Source organism: Chiloscyllium plagiosum, chromosome 16 (assembly GCF_004010195.1).
Source record: "Chiloscyllium plagiosum isolate BGI_BamShark_2017 chromosome 16, ASM401019v2, whole genome shotgun sequence".
Taxonomy (NCBI): domain Eukaryota; kingdom Metazoa; phylum Chordata; class Chondrichthyes; order Orectolobiformes; family Hemiscylliidae; genus Chiloscyllium; species Chiloscyllium plagiosum.
In genome coordinates this window covers 36,982,772-37,005,474 of record NC_057725.1, presented here as the reverse complement: position 1 = coordinate 37,005,474, position 22,703 = coordinate 36,982,772, and the positions used below count along the sequence as shown (strand labels likewise).

Genomic DNA, 22,703 nt, shown 5'->3' with positions numbered 1-22,703 from the left:
TCTAATCATCCCTCTTGCTTGCTTCAAGCACTCGCAGTCTTCCAATTCAGAATCTGTAGTTTTTCTCCTTTGCTCAATCCTCTTCCAACTGAAGAAAGACCCATAAGAACATCTTAGATCCATTGTTGAGAAGGTTGTCAAATCACTTTGAGTAAATGCTGCTCATTACCTGGACTGGACCATTATATTTATTTTCCTTTGTAACTTACAGATTTATTTAGATGCTAGAGAGAATGGTCAAAGGGAACTAAGTATTAGAATAGACAAAAAAAAAGCTTCAATAACTAAAAGAATATAGGAGTTCCTCGTACATTGTCTGGCTATAAAGTAAACAATGAACTGTAGTTTGTACCTGAGCATTTTACAACACAATAGAAAAAAAATCGTATTCTTACATTGGTCCATGCATAAAGTATGAAAAATTAGCTACAATATATTGCATACAAATTTAAATGTAATGAATTAAAACAGCAAGGCTTTTGAGGTTATTTATTCAAAAATTCTATTCAATAAGTAGGATCTTTACATGACATAGAACACTGTCACTTGTCTTTAATTAAATAACAAAAATGGTCATTGACTTTCTTCAACATGTTACTTGTGCAACTAAAATGGGACACTCAGCCGTAGATGTGTTGTGATAGTGCAGGCAGACTGTGAGTAGAAGCAGCATGAGAGAAATTACAAGTAACCTGATAAAATATAAAGCCAAGTTTAAATATACATTGCACATTTGGAACATGTGGCATTTTATAAACGGATTTTACATAAAATATGATGTAAATATCAGGCCATGTCTGGTAGACCATTGCAGAAATTAATCATGAGCCTCACACACACTCACATGCACACCAACAGGACAAAACAAGGGGCCCTTCACTCAATTGGGACATTTGTCTATATTATTTGACATAGGAGCTTTATCACACTGTACACAGTTATGATACATATGGATAGCATTAAATTTAACAGAGTACATCAGTTATTTAATATTTATAACAGGAAATAAAACATCTGAATACATGGCCTCCATTTATTAAGAAACAGTCAACACAATAGTAAACGGACCATGCATGCTAGCAGGTAGCATAATGCACATGCAAAACACTCATGTTTGTTTTTTTAAAAACTGTAAAACATTAATATCTTCCAAAACAAAGCCAGCTGACTGATATGGACAATGTATAAGATATATAGCATAGCAATGAAGGTGTTAACATGAGTTAAAATAGATTTACCAAAATCACAATTCTTATACTAAAATATTTATTAGCATATTTCTGTACCTTTGCACTTTAAAAAGGCCATAAAATATTATTTATGAAACCCATTCCCATACATATATATTCAATGTGGAAATGAGCTTTATAGCTCCATGAACCTTAAGTCACAATCAAAACCAATATTTTTCCTTGGTTTTGTTTCTTTGAAGACTGCACCGATAACAAGCACATGTAAAGTGGGGTATGGCTCAGAAGGTTTTCTGTTTGCATTCTGGATTTTTGCTCTTCTCTGAATGAATGCTACTCCATGAAAAATGCTACTGAATGTACAATCAGCTAGAAGTGACAAGAGTCTAAAATAACATGCAGGTACTAGCGATGATTCAGGAGAAATTAGTGCTCTAACCTCTGAGACAGAAGGCTGTGGACTCAATTCCAAAAACAGAGGCTTGAACACAAAGACCTAAACTCACACTCCAGAGGAATACTGCACTGTTGGAGGACCTAGTTTCTAGTATGGAAAGTATGGTATAATAGTGGTTATATGTGCAATAATAGGCCTGGGCTAATATTAGACCTCAAACCCAATGACAGCATGTGGGCAGCAATAAATAAATTTGGAGTAATATCAGATCATGAAACATTCAGACTGTTGTTAAAAAAAATCTGGTTTGCGTATCGCCTTTCGGAAAGGAAATCTGTCATTTACAGCCAATTTGATTTACCTGTGAGGCCAGAACCACAACAATGTGGTTCATTTGTAATTGCTTTCTGAAATGCCACAGCAAGCTAGTCACTTGTGTCCAAGAAGGCAGCTTCAAGGGCAATTTAAGGATCGGAAATTAATGCAGTGACAACCAGAATATATGAATAAAAAAAGCAAAAAGACTTTGTGGGAAACATAGATCTGTTAGGTTGAAAGGTGAGTTTCTGTGCTGCAATTGCTATATGTGATTAAGAACAGGTCAATCTATCGGAAAAATTGGAAAGTTGAAGAATTACAAATGATATAACTTAATAGACATGAGCTTACTTAAAAATTAGATAAGCAACATCCTGATTTACAAGCTTTCTTAGTGTGAATCCACTTCAGAATTGTTGTAACCCGTTCAGGTTAGCACACACACTTGTTCTTTAATTCTTTCTTATACAATTTTATCTAGAATTCCGACCATTTACTTCCCTGCTCTTTTCTGCATGTACTGTCTTGCACTGAGTAAGCTCTTATAGGTTGCATGGTTCAGATGAAAGATATTTAATATTTGGAGGGCATATTTACTTGCATGCTGTGTTGCAAATGCTTGTTTCACCAATCAGATTTTTCAGTTTACAGAAGCAAATGTTTTTCATCTTTTATCTTTTTATCAAGTATCTTTTCTACTCCACCATTTTCAGTGAGACTATTATCCATTCCACTAAACCTTTCCATGTCTACAGTTCCATATACTGCTCAATGATTGCAGCCATTTCTGCTGTAAATCAAGGACAATATTTGTCTGTTATGTGAATGATTGCAAATATATGTTCATATTTCAGGGAAGGCCCTACTCTGCCACACCTGATATGTGCCCCAATTCCACTTTGAACCAACAATCTTTTCATTCTACTAAGCTTCTCAGCCTGCATTCATAACTTAAATAATGTTATGTGTTTATCTGCATCAATTTAAGCATGCATAGAATGAATATACACAACTACAGTAATGAGGTAGAATTTCCAAGGCAGTTCTGAATTCCAGTCTGTACATTGGAGAATAGTTTGTGGAATCAAACAGTATAAAAGGTGGAGGGTGTCATAACGGCAAATTGAGTAATAGGTATTATATGTCACTTGGATATGGTACAAGTAGTTCATAGAGGGTCATTTGATCTGGAGGTACTACATGAAAGACAGGGAATACATGTAAATGCGATGAAAAACAACCTCCTTACACCCTGTTAAATATTTGACAAAAATTAAACCTGTGACTTCATGTGTGTTCTTTCAGCCGTAAATGTGACAAAGGGAAAAGCAGAAATGTAAAGTTTAAAAACTGATATAATCTTCTATTTGTCACCAAGCAATTAATTCAGATAATTGGACCAAAGCATCAGTACAGGTGGCGTTAATCTAACAAATAATACAAAGATACGGTTGCATAGTGATCAAGGTTGGGAACTAAATATTCCTGAGCACATGACATTTCAGAAAGGCAAAACGGAAAGATGGTGATGATAGCCCGATTATAAAAAAAAGACAAGATACTCTGAAGGAATGCTCAGTATATCAAGGAGTAGAATCAGAATGATGGAGATGAGAAGTAACAAGGGGCAGAGAACAGAGGTGGGAATAGTTTATAGGCATTCTAACAGTATCAGTATCGTTGATCAAGAATTATGAGGAATTGGAATCAAAGGTTTCAGAATAGCCCTGGGAGACCTTAATCTTTATATAGACTAGACATGTCAAATTGACAAAAGTAATTTGGAGGATGACTTTATAGAATGCATTTGAAATAGTGTTTGAGAACAATACATAGTGGAAACAACGGGGAAAAGACTACTTGGTATCTTGCCTTCTGTGATCAGACAAGTTAATTAGTAATCTCATAGTGAGCAGCCTGTTGGCTAAGAATGATCCTGATACGTTGTTGAGGCATTGGGGGTTTTGGTTGTTAGCCGGACAGATTCCGAGAGACTTGCACTGACTCTTTTCAGGGAGGCCTGCCGAGTTACAAGCCAATCAGATAGTGGGTGCTAGCCAGCAAGACTTCTCCAGGAGCCAGAATCCGAGGTGAAAATCTTGTGCTCAGAAGTGCCACTGAATGGGCCAGAGGACAGGGGCCATAATCCCAGCATTGCCCATGGACCTAGGTCACTTGTAAGTAATGTTGGTGGCAGGGGAGGATGGAGTTCTGGGGGTGGAGGTACCAGGGAGTGGCGAGCATGAATGTCAGCAGTAATAGCAAGGAATGGCAGTCAGCTGGCCTCCCCTTCCCAGTGTCTAATCCCTTGAGCAGGCACTGAGTTTCTTTGATCAAGGCATCTCCCCACCCAGAGGTGACAAGCTGGCCACATGATCTTTAGCTGCACGTCATGTGTCACCAGGCTTGTCTGTAGCTGGCTTAATCCCAACACTGGTGAAATGAGACCTTTATACTACTTAATTCACCAACTATGGTCTAAATTGGCAGCAGCCTGGACATGCCGACTATAGGGCTCCCTGCTCAGGACTCTAGCTGCTCAGAGGTGCAAAGGCAGCAGGATTTAGATGCATCGTCATCCTATCCAATCTCTCCACCACCTCCCCCCTCCCCCCCCTCTCCCCAACCCCTCCCCATCTCACCATCAATGAAAGTAGAAGATTCCACCAACTGTTCTCTGCTTTCATGGTGGGAAACCCCAAACAGATCAGAAATAGTGTGAAATCAATGGTCTAATGAGAGTGAGACTACAGCTGCAGTATCATGTACCGATTTGGTTGCTGTACCGAGGAAGGGTACAAGTGCCTTAGAGAAGCTCTGGCCAAGGTTCCTTACATTTATTCCTAGCTGAGCAGTTTGTCCCATGCAGATGCATTGAAGATAATGAGATAGGAGTTTAGAAGACTGATAGATAATTTCAGTGAAACCTGAAAGATTCTGAGAGCCTTTAAGCTGAGGTTCTTCCCCTGTGTCTATAGCCTAGAATTCGGGACATTGTTTCAGAAGGAGTTAGAGATGACAAAGCATTTGCTGCCTGACCTGCTGTGTTTTTCCAGCACCACTCTAATCTAGACTCTTATCTCCAGCATCTGCAGTCCTCACTTTTGCCCTATGGATACTTACTTGCTGAGTATGTCCAAGATTAATAGAATTTGGATTTTAAGAGAACCAAGGGATATTGGAAAGTGGAGTTGAGTATGGAGATCAGCTATGGTCTTGTTCAATGATGGAGTAGGCTTGAGAGGCAGTATTACCTACTCCTGCTTTCTTATGTTGATACTCAATGCCAGAATAATCCGATTTGTGGTCACAGGCTAGTATTATAACATAAATAACCATATGCACGTAATCTAGTCACATTATTTTCTTGTAAGTGATATTGATTCTAACACAGGTTGTCCCAAATGAGATCTGCTTTATTTCACCCAGTCATATGTGGTGACACATATATTTAATAACAAATGGAATGTCACAACCTCCAGGGTATTCATTTTAATAGTGAATTTAAACCTTTTACTTGATTATGGTCACAAGATTTCAGCCTAGAAAATATGCAGTGTATTATTGATGCATTCAACATGATTGCATCAAATAGTTTCATTCATTATTTTGTTAGGTGCAGTTGCAACTTCAATGTTTAATGCTACAGATGAAGAAATTCATTATGAACACATTAGCTTTTCACAATAAAATCGCACAACCATAGTTCAGCATTTAGTTTCCTAACTTTGATAAGATTTTTTTGGCCCATGACCCTGAGATAAAGCCAAAGCCAATTTATTATCATCATTACAGCTTCATGACATGGTTCATTTGGTGGCTGTCTCATCTCTGTGTCTGAAGTTTATGAGTTCAAATCCCATTTCAGGAAATGAACACAATAGGCTGACACTCCAGTTTAGTGCTGCATATTAATGCTGTCATCTTTCGGGGAAGCTATTAAAACTGAGACCCCATCGGTCTATTAGATGGATGTTAATGATCCCCAGTGGTACTATTTTGAAGACAAGCAGAGGTGTTATCCTCATGTTCTGGCCAATAATTATCCCTTACATGACATCTCAAAATAGATTATTTGATTATTATCGCATTGTTGTTTGTGTGAGCTTGCTATGTAGAAATTGGCTGCTGCAATTCTGACATTATCAATAGTGATTTCACTTCAAAAGTATTCTATTGGCAGTAAAGCACAGTGGAATGTCCTGTGGTCATTTGTGGTGCAAAATAAATGCAAATCTTTCTTTTTATGCTACTGGTCTTACTCAGTTTCTAAGTTCAATGTAAAAATAGCTAGATGCTTCTAATGGAGTAGTAATTAATATAATAATGTGTTTCTGTCCACCCACAAAGACTAGTTTACATGTGAGAATGTTCTGCCATTCTCCCAAAAAGAACAAATCATGCTCAGCAATGCTAAATTCAAAAGGGGATAGACAAGTGCAAGGGTCCCAAATGCTTATGTGAACAATATCCATTGAATGCCATTTTGATGAAAATCTCCTTCAGACAGTGTACAAACTGATGTACAAACGCTTCAAAGAAAATCCAATCTTTGACCTTGGTACAATAGCTTAGAATTATTTGCAACCAAAACTCATTTTTAATAATGTGGGAACAGAAGAAACGTGGAGCTTGGGTGATTCCCAAGCATTATCACAATCTTTAAGAGTGTTGACTTCTGCTTGAAAAATAAACTACTACAAGCCTATAGTAAAATGTAATGATATTCATGGAGCCAGAGCTAATAAAAACATAGAACATTATAGAATGTGCAACACAGAAACAGGTCATTTGGCACTAAAGGTTCATGCCAGTATTTTTGCTCAGCATGAGACTTGCCCCACTCAACTTCATCTAACTCTATCAGCATAACCTCCTGACTCTTTCGCCCTGATATGATTATCTAGTTCCACTTCAACACCTCTACACAGGTCACTTCAGCTGCTCCTGTAGTTGCAAATTCCAGTAACCAAAAACGTGTATTAACATCCATTTCTCCATTACGTGAGAGCTCAGCGTCATTGACCTGGGTACAAATAGGAACTTGTGGAAAATTTCACTAGTCTTTATCCATCCACTTTTACATTTACCTGCTTGAAAGCTTGATCCTTTATAAAGTATGTTTAATAAATGAGACCTTACTTGTCATTCTTTTTAACCTAGAAGTATCCATTTTTTTTAAATTTAAAGTTATTCTGTTTAACATTCTTTCCCTTATTTATTATCTTATACTTTATTGATGCTTACTTTTATTCATTAGTCCAATGTCGGGTGCATGATAGGAAATAGGAAACTTAAATATTTAATGCGCAGAAGTAAATTTTCTTGAAGGTGTGGAGACGAGACTAAAATCCTGAGTGCTTGCAAGGTCCAATACTGATGCGCCAGTTTTTTGCAATGGTTAAGTCCTCAAGTTATTTTGAAGGAGGCTGCCTGCCAGTTGTAAGTAGCCAATTATGCCAATTAAATTGCCCGTGAGAGCACAGATCAGAATCCAGGCTGGTGAAGGGGGGCCATCTCCTGAAGGCAGACGGCAGACTATTGACGCATCATGCAATTTAATCCTTATCCACCATGGCCGTCACTGCTCTCCACAATGACAGTTTGACAGATATCAACATTATTTATCATGAAACATGAAAATACTTTGCAAGGTGGCATTTTGAATCCTCCCCCACCTTCCCAAGTCCAGTGTACATACATAGATCAGTATTTCCCATTGTTGATGCAGGGGCTGCTGCTCTACCAATGCTGAATGGCCTCCACAATCAGGAACCTACCTGCCATCCTTAATTGACCAGAGATCCCAGAGGTAGCCACATACTTAGCCTCCCCCTCCATAATTTTCTTTTGATTCCTACCATCGTCATTGATATGCTTGCAACCCACATTATTTTCCAACAGTGCAATCGAGACACAATGATGAAAAACCTCCACACAGTGTCATTAACAGGTATTCATTTGCATATAAGGAAATACATATCCATGCAAACTCTGTCTAAGTTGCCTCAACGATAAATGATCCAACATAAGGAGAATATCTCTTTCTCGGATGTCAATATTTGGACAATATCCCATGTAAAAGTAAACAAAAATGAATGAATGGAAAATCATTAGAATAATATTAATATTAGTTTATAAACTGTATTCAAATGGTCAATCACACTATCGCTTGAAATAATGAATTTCTCTTACAGATTGGATTGCATGGTTAAACATCAGCAGCATTAGGTTAATTACTACTGTGCTGCATAAGGTACTGGCAGAACAAGCACAATGACATTTGTGGAAAGTACCTTCTAACCAAACTGAAAAGAATAACCTGAATACGTACAAGAAATGACACAAAGGTTAGTACTTTAAAGGTTAACGTGAAGAAATTTCTCTCATATTCTGATTCAATACCCATGGGATTCTATAGCTGCCATTTCAGAATAAAAGTTCTATTTTCCTTTATTTTCTTTTTAGGACAATGTTTTGTTCCAAAGGTCCACACAAAATTACCACAACAGTGATGCCTTACGGACCATGCAAAGACCCGTGCCTGTTTAACAAAAAAGTGAAACGGACACAAGGCTTATTAAAATATTTAAAATGGGTCCTACGCTGGATTTTGAACCCCGATTCAATTTTAATCATCCCGTAAACTTGCAACGAAATGTACGATACTGAGGATGAATTATGTCTATGATCTGCAACCAATATATCAAAGCAAAGAAAGCAAGCTTGTCCTTCAAATACATGTTGCTCCTTCGAATGTTCCAATTATTCACAAGCTAGTTTACTATCGAAGCTTGACAGAGCAATCGCAAATGCTTGCAATGCGCACATTGGGTAGTTGTAGTCCATGGTAAAGACGTCTTCAGCCACCCGACCAAACTGCATCACTATATAATCCGCTATAAAAAATACAAACAAATAGTTGATTCTTTTTGCATAAAATTTCATTCAATTTGCAGAATGATGTTCCACCATTACTTCACATCTGTTCTGCTGCCCTCTACCCATCATTGTACAACTCAGCTCAGAGCAAGTTTATTGAAAGTGATGGATAACTGGAAGAGTTACAAAACTGTAATCTAATCACAGAGCTGAAATGGCAATCTGTACCAAGGAAGAAAAGCCACAGCAGTTTGTGAAATCTTCAATAGCTTTCATATCCAAAATCACTTGGTAACTGTCAAAATCTACAATGTTCCCTTTAATTGATGTGTTTTAATTTAGTTTGAATTCTGTTCCATCTGGAGATGGACAGTGTTTACTTTAATTAGTGTTGAGCATCACAAAAAAATGTTGAATAACATCTGGAAAGCACACTAATTATTTAATGTAATATTGCTCTCAAGAGTGTATAAAGAACTGTAGTTCTTGAAAATATTTGGAAATAACCTGTCCCTATCAGGATTATGCATAAAATGATAACATGTGAAATATGAGTTCCATATTATAAAATAGAACGAAAATGGATTTTATACACAAGAAAGCTATTTGTGGATTAACAATGTCTTTATCTGGCAATGGCTCTTAAACCCTCTCCACCACCGATTTGCAGAATACTGCTCCATCCAGCCTTTTCCATTACTGAAGCAGCATGAGATCAGAGCAACAAAGCAGCATGTACTGGAACCAAAACATTACTGACTTGCGGGAAGCAATTGTCCTTATTTATGTTTTAAGTGTATTTAGAAGAGTTTCTCTGATTGATACAGTGATGAAAATTATAAATACATTGGAGCCAACTTTAATCGACTGTCCCACTTTTCAGCATGAATGGAATGGCAGATGATCACAAACATAAGACAGCCAGTAGTCAGAATGCATGTTCTGTTCTGTTGGACTGAGCACTAACCAGTCATGGAAGTTGTTTGAAAAGGGACTGCTGTAGGCTGCTCTAGGCCCCATATAAACCTTCATGCTATCTGGTTACAGTCTTTCATGTTTGCATTCCTTCAACAGCCAGGATTGTGATGAACCCACTGCCCCACTTTGCTTAATGCCAATTGTGGAGCTGTCAAATTCCTTTCCTTGCCCACCCCACATAGTTAACAAGTTGATTGTTGCAATATTACTGCAATGAAATATAAAAATATTTCAGGCTTTTCACTCAATGACATTGGATTACCATTGGCAGCCATTTGTTTTGCTATAATGACTAACATTAGCAAAAATGTCGGTGACATTATATACTAGAGAATGAATTTTCCATTTTCACTGACTCATAGAGGAATCAGTGAAAAAAATATATCCCTTAGTCTCGTCTGATTGAAGTAATTATTGTCAACTGTGTGGTGCAAAAAGTGGGATGAAATGGGGAGGGAATAGCCTTGTGGTATTATCGCTTGACCATTAATCCAGAAACTCAACTCATGATCTGGGGACCTGGGTTCAATTCCTGGCACAAAAATGGTAGAATTTGAATTCAATTTTAAAAAATTCTGGAATGAAGAGTCTAATTGTCGATTGTCGGGAAAAACCAATCTGGTTCACTAATGCCCTTTAGGGAAGGAAATCTGCCATCCTTACCTGGTCTGGCCTATATGTGACTCCAGACCAACAGCAATATGATTCTTAACTGTCCTCTGGGCTATTAGGGATGGGCAGTAAATGCTATCCAAACCAGAAATGCATATGTCCTATAAGTGACTTAAAAGAAAGATGTTTCTGGAAGCTGAATTATAGGGTTAATAGTAGTACTGATAAGGATAATTAACTAAGCATACATCCTGTTGAATGAAAGCTGAAATTAGAAATGTTGACAATGGTGCAGATTACAGCTAAAAGCAAGTGGATTGGCATTGGGAAATCCATTCAAAATGACCTCTGTAATTATTTAATAATTGGGCCATTAAAGGAGGGGCTGTTTAATGGGTGGTATGGTGGCTCAGCGGTTAGCACTGCTGCCTCGCAGCCCCAGGGACCCGGGTTTGATTCCAGCCTCGGGTGATTGTGTGGAGTTTGCACATTCTCTCCGTGTCTGTGTGGGTTCCCTCCGGGTGCTCTGGTTTCCTCCCACAGTCCAAAGGTGTGCAGGTCAGGTGAATTGGCAATGCTAAATTGCCCATAGTGACAGGTGCCTTAGTAGGGAGTAGGGATTAGGGGAATTGGTCTGGGTGGGTTAGTGTTCGGTGGGTCAGTGTGAACCTGTTGGGCCAAAGGGCCTGTTTCTGCACTGTAGGCAATCTAATCTAATCTTAACCACTTAAAACATATTCTATTAAACAATTTAGCAATATTGGTCATTTATTCTAAATGTTTGCCAGTGTGAAAGTTTTGGCTCTGTAGGTACATACTTCAGAAAGTTACAGGTTTGAGTCTCGTTCAAGGACTGGAGTATACTCTTTAGACTGACACTTTCATGCCATAATGAAGGAATACCTCCAACCCCTTCACACCCCAACTGGGTGTAAATTATGATCAAAGAGCACAGAGCTGGGAGTCTTCTAAGAACCCCTTGGTGAGCTTGGTCTCAGTTTCTCTTCATGATGATTCTCAGTCCTGTGCCAGGCAAAACTCCTCAGCCCTTCCTCCACCAAAGGCCAGCTGGAAATGCTTTTCTGAGGCCAAGATCTAACCTATTTCATTCTATGGACTCTCACCAAAGTTTTAGCAACAATGTGTTGAAAAGGTCAATTTCTTTTTCCAATATATTACTAATAGAACGGTTTATTTCAAATTATGCAATTGAAAATATATGATAGAACTCCACTCAAATTAAGCTTAACCTAATGTGATACGCAGTAACAATTTAACAGCTATTTAATGTTGTATGTGTTGCCATTCTCGGGTTCAATACATATTTTACTCAATCAAGCCCTATGCTTCCTGGTATCACAGTCACAAATATTGTCATTCATTTTAATTGTTTCTAGAAGTTTCTATACAGCTATGAGTTTACTACTTACGGTCATTGTCATGAATAATTTGGAAATTCTTCACAGAAGCCTGTGTAACCCGACCATGGAAATTAAGGACATAGGATTGAGTATCATCATTCCATACTGGAGTTTTGTTGTGAAGCTCAATTATACTCTCCGTATTTTTGTTCTGCCATCCTGCCAGCAAAGTTTCATGTTCCTTCATCAAAAAGAGAAGATAACACTGATTCAAGTTTCTTCAAGTCGATGTAGATTCATGACTGTCTTTGACAAATATCATATTTCATGGTCTGAGCAAGGTAACAACTTGTTGCTATATATCCCACTCCCTCTCCAAAATAGTCTTCTTAGGTAAATTGAAAGCTAGCATTTCCTTATAATATTTTGGGGTGGATTAAAAGAGTTCATGTCCCAACTCAGGAAAACATTTGCAGGTTATATAGGAATGAGATCTTCAGCGATCTTCCAATAATCAGCCAATTAGTATTCATCTAGTGTTGACCTTGGCCAAGAAAGGGTGGCTGACAGGATGCTAGCAGCTATACAGGCTGCACACATAGAGGGCATAGAAAGGGGTGCAGCAGGAGGGAACCAGTAAGTGGCTGAAGCAAGAGGAAAGATGGATTCTTGTTTCAGTGAGATCTCCAAGGAGGTGATCCTTCAGGGGAGAAGGAAGAAGCCAGCAAGCCTGAGGAAGAAAACATGGCTGAAGGTGGCTGAAATTATCAGCAGTCACAGGGTTGCAGTAATATGGACAGAAACTTTACAAATGACCTGTGAGGTCTGACAAGGTGGGTGGCATGTATCATGGCAATGTGGCAGAACTGCATCTCTTCTGGCAGCCATGAGATGCGAACTGAGGTGACCAACCTCCACCGAGGTAATGTCCAAGGATCAGTGTATAAGCGGATCCACGGAGTTGCCTCCCACAAGAGGGCTATATTGAGACAGAGGTGCTTGATGCATTGAGAAGAGTGAAAAACCATTTATGGTTGGCCTCCAACTGACACAATGATGGACATTTAAAGTGGCACAATTTAACTAACAGAAGACAACAGTGTATTTCTGTCAGTGCATTATGAGCTCATGTGTCTTGCAAAGACATTTGGCCCCTGAAGCCTGTCCCACTATTTGACAAAATCATGGTTGATCTGTCTAGGCTTCAATTCCTCTTTTGTACAAGATCAGCATAACCGTCATCTCTCTGATATTTCAAAAATCTATCCACTTCCTCTTTAACTAACAACTCTCAAGGTGACCCAACTAAATTAATGGATGGATGCTGGATCACAAGGGGTAGCCACTGAAGACACTGTTGCCAACACCTTTTGAAACCCTAACATGAGGCGGAAAAACAATACAACTGTTGCCACCATGTGACTTTACTTATATTAATCCATGGAATATGGTCATTGCTACCACGTGACTTTACATATATTAATCCTTGGAATATAGTCATTGCCACTCCTGCTCCTAGTTCTTATATTCTTATGATTTACTGAGGATATGTGGGTCATGGCAGCTTCCTGAAGAGCTAGTACATGCCTTGAGGGTTTATTTGGAGTCCTGCAGTCATTTTCTGTAGGGAATCGAAGGTTGGGACCTTGACAGGGATTGCAGTATGTAAGCCCAACAGTGAAGGGCTGCTGTGGAAGGGTATTCCTCAGGTTCCCTGCAACCAGAGCAGGCAACACCATGGCAGCTACAGCCATTCTGTCAATCTAAATGGGCAATAAGCTTTCAGAGCTGGATTCCCCCAATGTGGAGGAGATTGGGTGAAACAGATTATACTAATCAGATGCAATGGAACAGCAGCTGGAATGATATTACAATGGAACGTGGAAAAGGTGGTGCATAGGAGGCAGAAGGTAGACTAATGTTGAAAGAAGGTGTAATACATAGGGTGTACAACCAAACGCACAGCTTTGTAGAGATGCTAGAGAGCCAGTGCCTCTAAAGACTGTATCTGAACATATAGCTGGTTGCTTACTGATGTGGAAATTGAGAGACCGTTATCATACCTGACTGCTTCTAGGGAGGAGAAAGTGAGGACTGTAGATGCTGGAGATCAGAGCTGAAGAAGGGCTCATGCCCGAAACATTGATTCTCCTGCTCCTTGGATGCTGCCTGACCTGCTGCGCTTTTCCAGCAACACATTTTCAGCTCTGCTTCTAGGGAGCCTTGCTGGCCACACACACACAGCTGAGCCTGAGGGAATACTGCTATGGTACCACATCCAATTTCCTCTCAACCTGACTTCTCCAATCAGTACAAATCCTAACGTATTGCCATGCTGTCTGGACCTGAGCTTTTGTCACCTGCTTAATCCTGCTAAGAGCCACTGACTGGAAGATCCCATAAATTCCTCCCTGCCACACCCTTCCAAAGCAGCCCTTAACCATGGGGCTTACACACTGAAATTCCTGTAAAGGTCCCAACTTTTGATTCACTAAAAAGACCTTGTCCCATTTGCAAACTCAGCTGAATTCTGTTCTTATTAGTTTCCACCAACACTTGCCTGCCACTGAATTCTTGCATCTTTTAAGCAATGAACCATTGATCCTCAGTAGAGTCTATGGAAAATAGATTTTAAAAAAGTGTGGTCAATTGTTCCTTTCACAGGCTCAATTGACTCCCCTCCAATCTGTGGCCATCCCACTTCCATTCCCTGAATGCCTCTGGGTAATTTGGCGAGTGGTGAGAGCATTTTATGAATCTGTCTCAATCTATTGCCTGAAGGATTTTTCTTCTTACCACCTTCTACATCCAAGCACATCATCATGGAATCAGTGAAATTCCATTCTCTATCTTACTTGGACAGGATTGAGATCATGTCAAGCTCTGTGTGCCTGGTTTATTTACCAGTAACTAACACCAGATGTTAAAGGTGAAATAAAGAGAAAATTACACAGGAAATACTGGAATATAGGTATTTGGCTTACTTACAGGAAATCTACGCTGTCATTTTCTTTGCTAAATTGATTTGAATCAAATTATATCTTGGAACTGACTAGTTCTGGACTGACAATAATCTACTATCTGCACGATTCAGAAAGCCTATTAACTAGAACAAAAACTGAAATTGCTGAAGAAACTCAGGAAGTCTGGCAGCATCTGTGGAGAGAAAGCAGAGTTAATGTTTCGGTTCCTTCAGAAAGATCCAGCATCTGCAGTTCTTTGGGGTTTTTTTTTAGCCCATTAGCGAGAATTGATCACAGCATTTGATGTTACCTTACTAGTTAGCTGAATGATTGGTCAAGGTCAATAAATTAGTAGCAGTCTTTTGTTGTGTCAACAACTTTCAACTGAAGTTTAAAAAATAGTTGGTTAGCGTCAAGACATTGACTGATTTTACTGACTAAACAGTGAAGAAGCCAGCTTCTCCATTTAATCACATTGCATCCTTCAAAGAATTAATTCAAAAACAAGTAAATTAGCTGATAAAGTAAGCAACAGCAATTTTTTTTTAAAGACGTCATGTAAATAACCTTAATGCGAATAACATAGCAGGAACAATTCTGGGAAATAGTTTGTATTTAGTCAGCACAATTAGCACAATCTCCACTTCAGTGAATAGCCAATGGACCTAATGGACTAATTAAAAAACGTTTCCCTCAGGCTAAATAAGAAATTAATGAACACAATTAGCCTAGAATTTCTTCTTTTGACTACAGATGCTGTAATGGGCAGCATCCTTGGTGCCTGGCATGAGAAAAAACAAGTAGTTTGGCTCCACATGTTAATTTTGTAAACATCTTGTTATAGAGATACTTACATTTCCAAGTCAATAGTCAATGCTTTCACCTACCTTAATTAAAATGATCTTGAAAGCACAGAGTATCTATGTTGCAGAAGTAACAACTATAAGAACAAAATGATGCACACACAGTGCTGGTAGGAATGTCAACTCCGGTGGAAGCTCTGAAGCTTGATCATCTGATGGCTGACTATTAATCAGTTCTCTCCACATAGTATGGTCAAGGTCCCAATTTATGCACAATAAACAGATCCTATTCTCCTGAATCCCCTCAGAATTAGGTTATGCCTGAACCAGGAGTCTCAGTCAGAGCTGATCCAAATTTAGATTTTGTACATTAAAATCAGGTTCACAGAACAATGAACCAAATGGTGAAATTGTTCAAAGGACAGTAGGCTCAGCATTTGGGGTTGCTTTTCACAGACACGTCATCCTCAAGACAGCCCATCATTTACACTTCCCAAGCCAGACAGAGTCATAGAGATGTACAGCATGGAAACAGACCGTTAGGTCTAGCGCGTCCATGCCAACCAGATATCCTAAATTAATCTAGTCCCATTTGCCAACACTTGGCCCATATCCCTCTAAACCCTTCCTATTCATGCGCCCATCCAGATGTCTTTTAAATGATGTAATTGTACCATCCTCCACCATTTTCTCTGGCAGCTCATTCCACCCTCTGCATGAAAACGTTACTCCTTAGGTCCCTTTTAAATCTTTCCCCTCTCAACCTAAACGTATGCACTCTAGTTGTGGACTCCCCCAACCGAGGGAAAAGACTTTGTCTATTAACCCTATCCATTCCTCTCATGATTTTATAAACCTCTATAAGGTCACCCATTAACCTCCAATGCTCCACAGGAAACAGTCCCAGCCTATTCAGTCTCTCCCTGTAGCCCAAACCCTGGCAATATCCTTGTAAATCTTTTCTGAACCCTTTCAAGTTTCACAACATCATTCCCATAAGAGGGAGGCCAGAATTGCACATAATATTCCAAAAGTGGCCTAACCAATTTCCTGTACAGCCGCAACATGACCTCCCAACTTCTATACTCAATGCTCTGACTAATAAAGGAAAGTATACTAAACACCTTCACTAGCTGAAAATGTGTTGCTGGAAAAGCACAGCAGGTCAGGCAGCATCCAAGGAACAGGAGAATCGAAGTTTCGGGCATAAGCCCTTCTTCAGGAATGAGGAAAGTGTGTCCAGCAGGCTAAGATAAAAGGGGACTTGGGGGAGGGGCTTTGGAAATGCGATAGGTGGAGGGAGGTCAAGGTGAGGGTGATAGGCCAGAGTGGGGTGGGGGTGGAGAGGTCAGGAAGATGATTGCAGGTTAGGAAGGCGGTGCTGAGTTCGAGGGATTTGACTGAGACAAGGTGGGGGTAGAGGAAATGAGGAAACTGGAGAAGTCTGCGTTCATCCCTTGTGGTTGGAGGGTTCCCAGGCAAAAGATGAGGCGCTCTTCCTCCAACCATCGTGTTGCCATGGTCTGGCGATGGAGGAGTCCAAGGACCTGCATGTCCTTGGTGGAGTGGGAGGGGGAGTTAAAGTGTTGGGCTACGGGGTGGTTGGGTTGGTTGGTCTGGGTGTCCCAGAGGTGTTCTCTGACATGTTCCACAAGTAGGCGGCCTGTCTCCCCAATATAGAGGAGGCCACATCGGGTGCAGCGCATGCAATAGATGATGTGTGTGGAGGTGCAGGTGAATTTGTGGCGGATATGGAAGTGTCCCTTGGGGCCTTGGAGGGAAGTAAGGGGGGAGGTGTGGGTGCAAGTTTTGCATTTCTTGCGGTTGCAAGGGAAGGTGCCGGGAGTGGAGGTTGGGTTGGTGGGGGGTGTGGACCTGACGAGGGAGTCACGGAGGGAGTGGTCTTTTCGGAACGCTGATAGGGGAGGGGAGGGAAATATATCATTGGTGGTGGGGTCCGTTTGGAGGTGGCGGAAATGACGGCGGATGATACGTTGTACATGGAGGTTGGTGGGGTGGTAGGTGAGGACCAGTGGGGTTCTATCCTAATGGCAGTTGGAGGGGCGGGGCTCTAGGGCGGAGGAGAGGGAAGTGGAAGAGATGCGGTGGAGGGCATCGTCGACTACGTCTGGCGGGAAATTGCGGTCCTTGAAGAAGGAGGCCATCTGGGTTGTACGGTTTTGGAACTGGTCCTCTTGGGAGCAGATGCGGCTGAGACGAAGGAATTGGGAATATGGGATGGCGTTTTTACAGGGGGCAGGGTGGGAGGAGGTGTAGTCTAGGTACCTGTGGGAGTCGGTCGGTTTATAGCAGATGGCTGTGGGAGTCGGTCGTGGTTGGGTTTGAGTCATACAGGGGCAGCCCCTATGTAACTCTGCAGAACCCCACACTGATGTTCTGGTGGATCTGAAGTATTCGCTTTGTTTCTCTCTCCATAAATGCTGCTTGGCCTGCTGAGTATTTCCAACAGTTTCTGTTTATATTTTAGAGTTCTAACATTCCAATACTTTGCTGTGTTATTTTACACTCCATGCTGGATAAATGTAGTTCATTTCAATTTAAAATGAGAAAATACTTATCAGTCAATGCAATGTGTAATTTTTCTGTTAACAAAGCACACTTTTGTGGAGAGCAATACACAATACTGCATATTAGTGCTAAGTTACTGGACAATTTTGCCATTTTTAAAACTTGAAAGTGAAATGAAGAGCCATGTGAAAATAAAAACATATCACTAACTATTCAGATTTTTCCCATTTATACACACTACAATACTGTAGATTGTAGTGTTTGCAAAGTTTAATTATTTTGGATATTGCTGTCTGGATATTGCATAAAACCAATTTCAACAGAGCTATCTGGTTGCATTAAATGAATGATCATGTTTAGCTAAGACTGCTAAAACACTATAAATATGTTTCCCAATTCTTGGAAATTGAAGGACGTGAGAGGGAACATTTAGGGGAGAAACAAATTAAGAGCCCAGAAGCAGGAGAAGCACCAGGTCCATTATTTCTCTCACTGGCCTGTACTGTACTGCTTCCTTTAATGAGAGGTATTACATGATTGTGAATTTCAAATGGAGGCTGTTGATGTCTTGAAACTTACATTGCGAGGCCTGATAGACACTCTTTCATGATCCATGTTCATGCCAGGAATGATTACACTCATCTTCCGAGGTCCCTTGAAACCCAGAACATTTGTTTCCTAAGCAGAAGCAGAAGGAAGCAAAAGGTTACATCTTAACCAATGTACAACAGTTAATAACTTTGGAAAAAGCCAGGTATTCTCAAAGATAGTTTATTAGGTTAATAATGTCACTTGTCGAACAAGCAAACATAGCAGACAACAGCTATGACATTCATGCTGATCGTAATTGTACGCATTGGTATGCAGCAGTTGGTACAACACAAGAGATGATAGGTCAGGACAGTCAATCAGATGCCAAATGAATGGCAAAACTGAGAGATTTCTGGTTGCAGAGAAGAAGTCAATAGAAATTGCATTTTTCCCAAATGTGAAATGACTACTCCCAATATGTCTTTTAGCATAAGCAATTAGACAGTGTCCATGTAATAATAACACATGATAAAATATTGTGAAGGAACCCGTGTACAGCCTGTCCCACATTTGTATATATGAGGTGACAAAATCAAATGCCCTATTTAATTTTGGTGCCTCTGAGAAAACCCTGAATTTAGGGAGTTTGCATGAGACACTGAGGCCACTATTTTCTTCATGGAAAGGCAGAGACACTGTTGGCCAAATTGCAGGACTACCATACTTCTGCCTTGTAATCATCCATAATAACATTTGACAAAAATATGTGGAACCAACTTCCAATCCATTAGTTGCTATATTAAAACAATCCTGATTTCAGCTGTAGTATCAGTGTGAAATGGAGGGGTCTAAAACAGATAGCAGAAAGTTCTGGCACATCTTAGTGTTGGGAATAAGCATTTCAGTAAAATAAGTGAATATCAATTCAAAGCCTTACAACAAAAATATTTAATCATATATTCTATTACATTATACTCTCACAGATTCTATGAACATCTATTAATGAACATTTCAAAAAGACTGATGCACTTAAAGACACCTTCTGTTCCTGATACGGAATCAAACTATTTAGCAACCTGTATAAACTGTAATAAAAGCTATGACCAGTGTTAAAATCCAAATTAAGGCAAAACGTTTATACAGTATGCAATCAACTTGACAGTCAATCTGCCTGATTTATAATTTATACACAAAAAATGGCAGTTAACTGTCATTTATAATTAACTAGTGCATTTTCCATAACGATGCCTCCTTTAATCAGTGTCCATTTGCCAACTAATCAGCATTTTCTTCTGCTGCAAGATGAAAATCTTCAACAAAATATGTCTTTTTGCAGCCACATGTAAGATGTATTTAACATACTTGAGGGAGAAATGATTTAAAGAATATATTGGTGTTAAAATAAAATTAGATGAGAGGAGGCTCATATTGAGCAGAAACTTTGCATTAATCCAACATTTGGGCAAAAAGCTGTAAATTTCTTTGTAATTTGATGCAAGGTGCAGATCTCCACTATGGTGAAACCTCACTTCTTTGTCATGTAGATTAAACATCGATGGGGACCATCAGTGGTATGTATTTCCATTGGCAACATCAAGTGGTGTAAACTCTTTCGGCATCTGAGGCCATTGACATCATCCGCCCCCGCCCCTGCTCACTTTCCTATGATTTATCCAAAATCCTCAGGGAGGAGAACTCACAAATTGTGGTAGTTCTATGCATCTGGTGCCCTTGTTTTTCTATGTGGTAGAGGTCATGTGTTTGGAAGGTGCTGTGAGCCTTGGTAGTTGTTGAGTGCATGATACACCTGCTGCCACTGTACATCAGTGGTGAAGGAAGTGAATGTTGATGGTGGTGGGTATGGTGCTGATTAAGGGGGATATTTTATCCTGGATAATGTTGAACTCTGTTTGAGCTGCTCTATTCTAGATAAGTGAAGAATATTATACTAAACATCTGGCTCATGCCTTGTAGACAAGCACTGGGGATGCAGGAGGTGACTTACTCAGTGCAGAATTCCTAGCTTTTGACTTGTTGTTGCGGACACACAATTTATGGGTGTTTTGGTTCAGTTTCTGGTCAATAGTAACTTCCAGGATGTTGGCAGTGGGGGAAATTCAGTGACAGTAATCAGGTTAGATTCCCTACAGTGTGGAAACAGGCCCTTCAGCCTGACAAGTCCTCACTGACCCTCCAAAGAGTTACCCTCCAAGACCCCATTTCCCTCTGACTAATACACCTAACACTATGGGCAATATAGAATGGCCAATTCACCTGATCTGCACATCTTTGGACTGTGGGAGGAAACCGGAGCACCTGCAGGAAACCCACACAGACACGGGGAGAATGTCCAAATTCCACACAGACAATTGCCAGAGGCTGTAATCGAACCTAGGTCCTTGGTGCTGTGAGGCAGCAGTACTAACCACTGAGCCACCATGCCACCCCATAATGGTATTGAACATTGTGGGACAATGGTTAGATCCTCTAATAGGAGTTGGAGAGGTCATTATCTGCAACCTGTGTGGTGTGAATGTTAGTTGTCACTTAACAACACAAGCCTGAATATTTTTCAGACCTTGTTACATGTAGACTCAAACTGTTTCAGTACCTAAGATTCACAAATGGTGCAGAACATTGAATAATCATCGACAAACATCCCCACTTCTAACCTTTTTTCAAAGAGAAAAGGTAACTGATTAAGTAGTTGAAGATGGTTGGGCCTAGGTTATTACCCCGAGAAACTTCTTCAGAAATGTTCTGGAGGTGAGATAATTGACATCCAACAACCAAAGCCATCTTCTTTTGTGCCTGCTATGACTTCGATCTGTGCAGAGTTTCCTCCTGATTCTTATCGACTCCAGTCTTGCTAGGGTTTCTTGAGGCCATATTCAGTTAAATGGCACCTTGATGTCAAGAGGAGTCACATCCCCCACCTCTGGGTTAAGCTTTTTTGTACATATTTGGACCAAGGCTGTAATGAGTTCAGGAACTGAGTGGCTCCGGTGGAAGTTAAACTGAGCAGTGGTAAACAGGTCATTCCTTTGCCATTTGATAGCACTGGTGATGACCCCTTTCATCAATTTTCTGATTATTGAGGGTACACTGAGAGTGTGATAATTGGCAGGGTCAGATTTTTTTGTGGACAGGACATATCTGAGCAATTTTCTAAATTTTCAGGTTAATGCCAGTGTTGTAGTTGCATTGAGCAGCTTGGCTAGGGAGCAGCTGGGTATGGAACATGCCTTCAACACTTGTTTTATTGTTGTCAAGGGTAATAGCCTTTGCATCTTTCAGTGCAATCAGCCATTTCTTGATATGACATGCAGTGAATCAAATTGGCTGAGGACTGGTATCGATGGTGCTAGGGACTTCAGGAGGAGACTAAGATGGATCATCCACCAGGCCCTTATGGCTAAAGGTGTCTTTTGCACTGTGCTGGGCTTCTCTTTGTTGAGAATGATGTTCATAGTGGACCCTCTAACTCCTGTTAGTTGTATCATTAGCTACCACCATTCCTGACTAGATCTAACAGGACTATGGAGTTAGTTCTGATCTGTTGTTTGCTAGATCACTTATTTGCTGCTTTTGGGACTTGACATGCAAGTATTTCTGTGTTGTGGCTTCACCCAGGTTGACCTCTCATTTTTGGGTATGCCTGACTGCTTCTGGTATTCCCTCTTCAACTATTCAGTGAATCAAATTGCCCGTAGTGTTAGGTGCATTAGTCATGGGTACCTATAGGATAGGGGAATGGGTCTGGGTGGGTTACTCTTCAGAGGGTTGGTGTAGACTTGTTGGGTCAAATGGCCTGTTTCCATACTCTAGGGAATCTAATCTAATCAAACATCTAATCTGAACATGAAGGAAAATGTAGATGAAACTGTAGGCACGATGGAATACAAAGCCAATACTGTAGGAGCCAAGCTAAGAATGTATGTAAGTTGTAAAACTGAACAATAGCTTGAAACAAGATCCTCAGGTTGATGAGAGCCAAACTGGAGACATAATGGGAACATGAAATCATATCTGCAGAGCATAGATAGCCCTTTTTATTGATACAGATATGTGCTATAAGTGCTAAGATATTCAATGACAAGTGAACTGTAAAAATATTGTAAAGCAATGTAATAATTAAG

The 22,703-nt window shown here is 40.0% G+C and overlaps 2 protein-coding genes across 9 annotated transcripts in view; one reads left to right on the top strand and one right to left on the bottom strand.

The window, feature by feature from the left end:
- LOC122557791 (protein RIC-3-like) overlaps positions 1-8,181 on the top strand; it is a 96,269-nt gene extending 88,088 nt beyond the window's left edge. For all 4 annotated transcript variants that reach the window (XM_043705831.1, XM_043705833.1, XM_043705830.1 and 1 more), the window contains exon 9: positions 8,103-8,181. The gene's annotated coding sequence lies outside the window, so the exon portion shown is untranslated. The remainder of the gene's footprint in view (positions 1-8,102) is intronic.
- The window catches only part of tub (TUB bipartite transcription factor), a 437,441-nt gene continuing 415,213 nt past the window's right edge, over positions 476-22,703 (bottom strand). For all 5 annotated transcript variants that reach the window (XM_043705827.1, XM_043705828.1, XM_043705824.1 and 2 more), the window contains 3 exons: positions 18,613-18,711; positions 11,808-11,979; positions 476-8,804 (listed from right to left, as the gene is read on the bottom strand). In XM_043705827.1, coding sequence (XP_043561762.1) covers positions 8,671-8,804; positions 11,808-11,979; positions 18,613-18,711 — 405 coding nt within the window. In that variant the 3' untranslated portion in view covers positions 476-8,670. The remainder of the gene's footprint in view (positions 8,805-11,807; positions 11,980-18,612; positions 18,712-22,703) is intronic.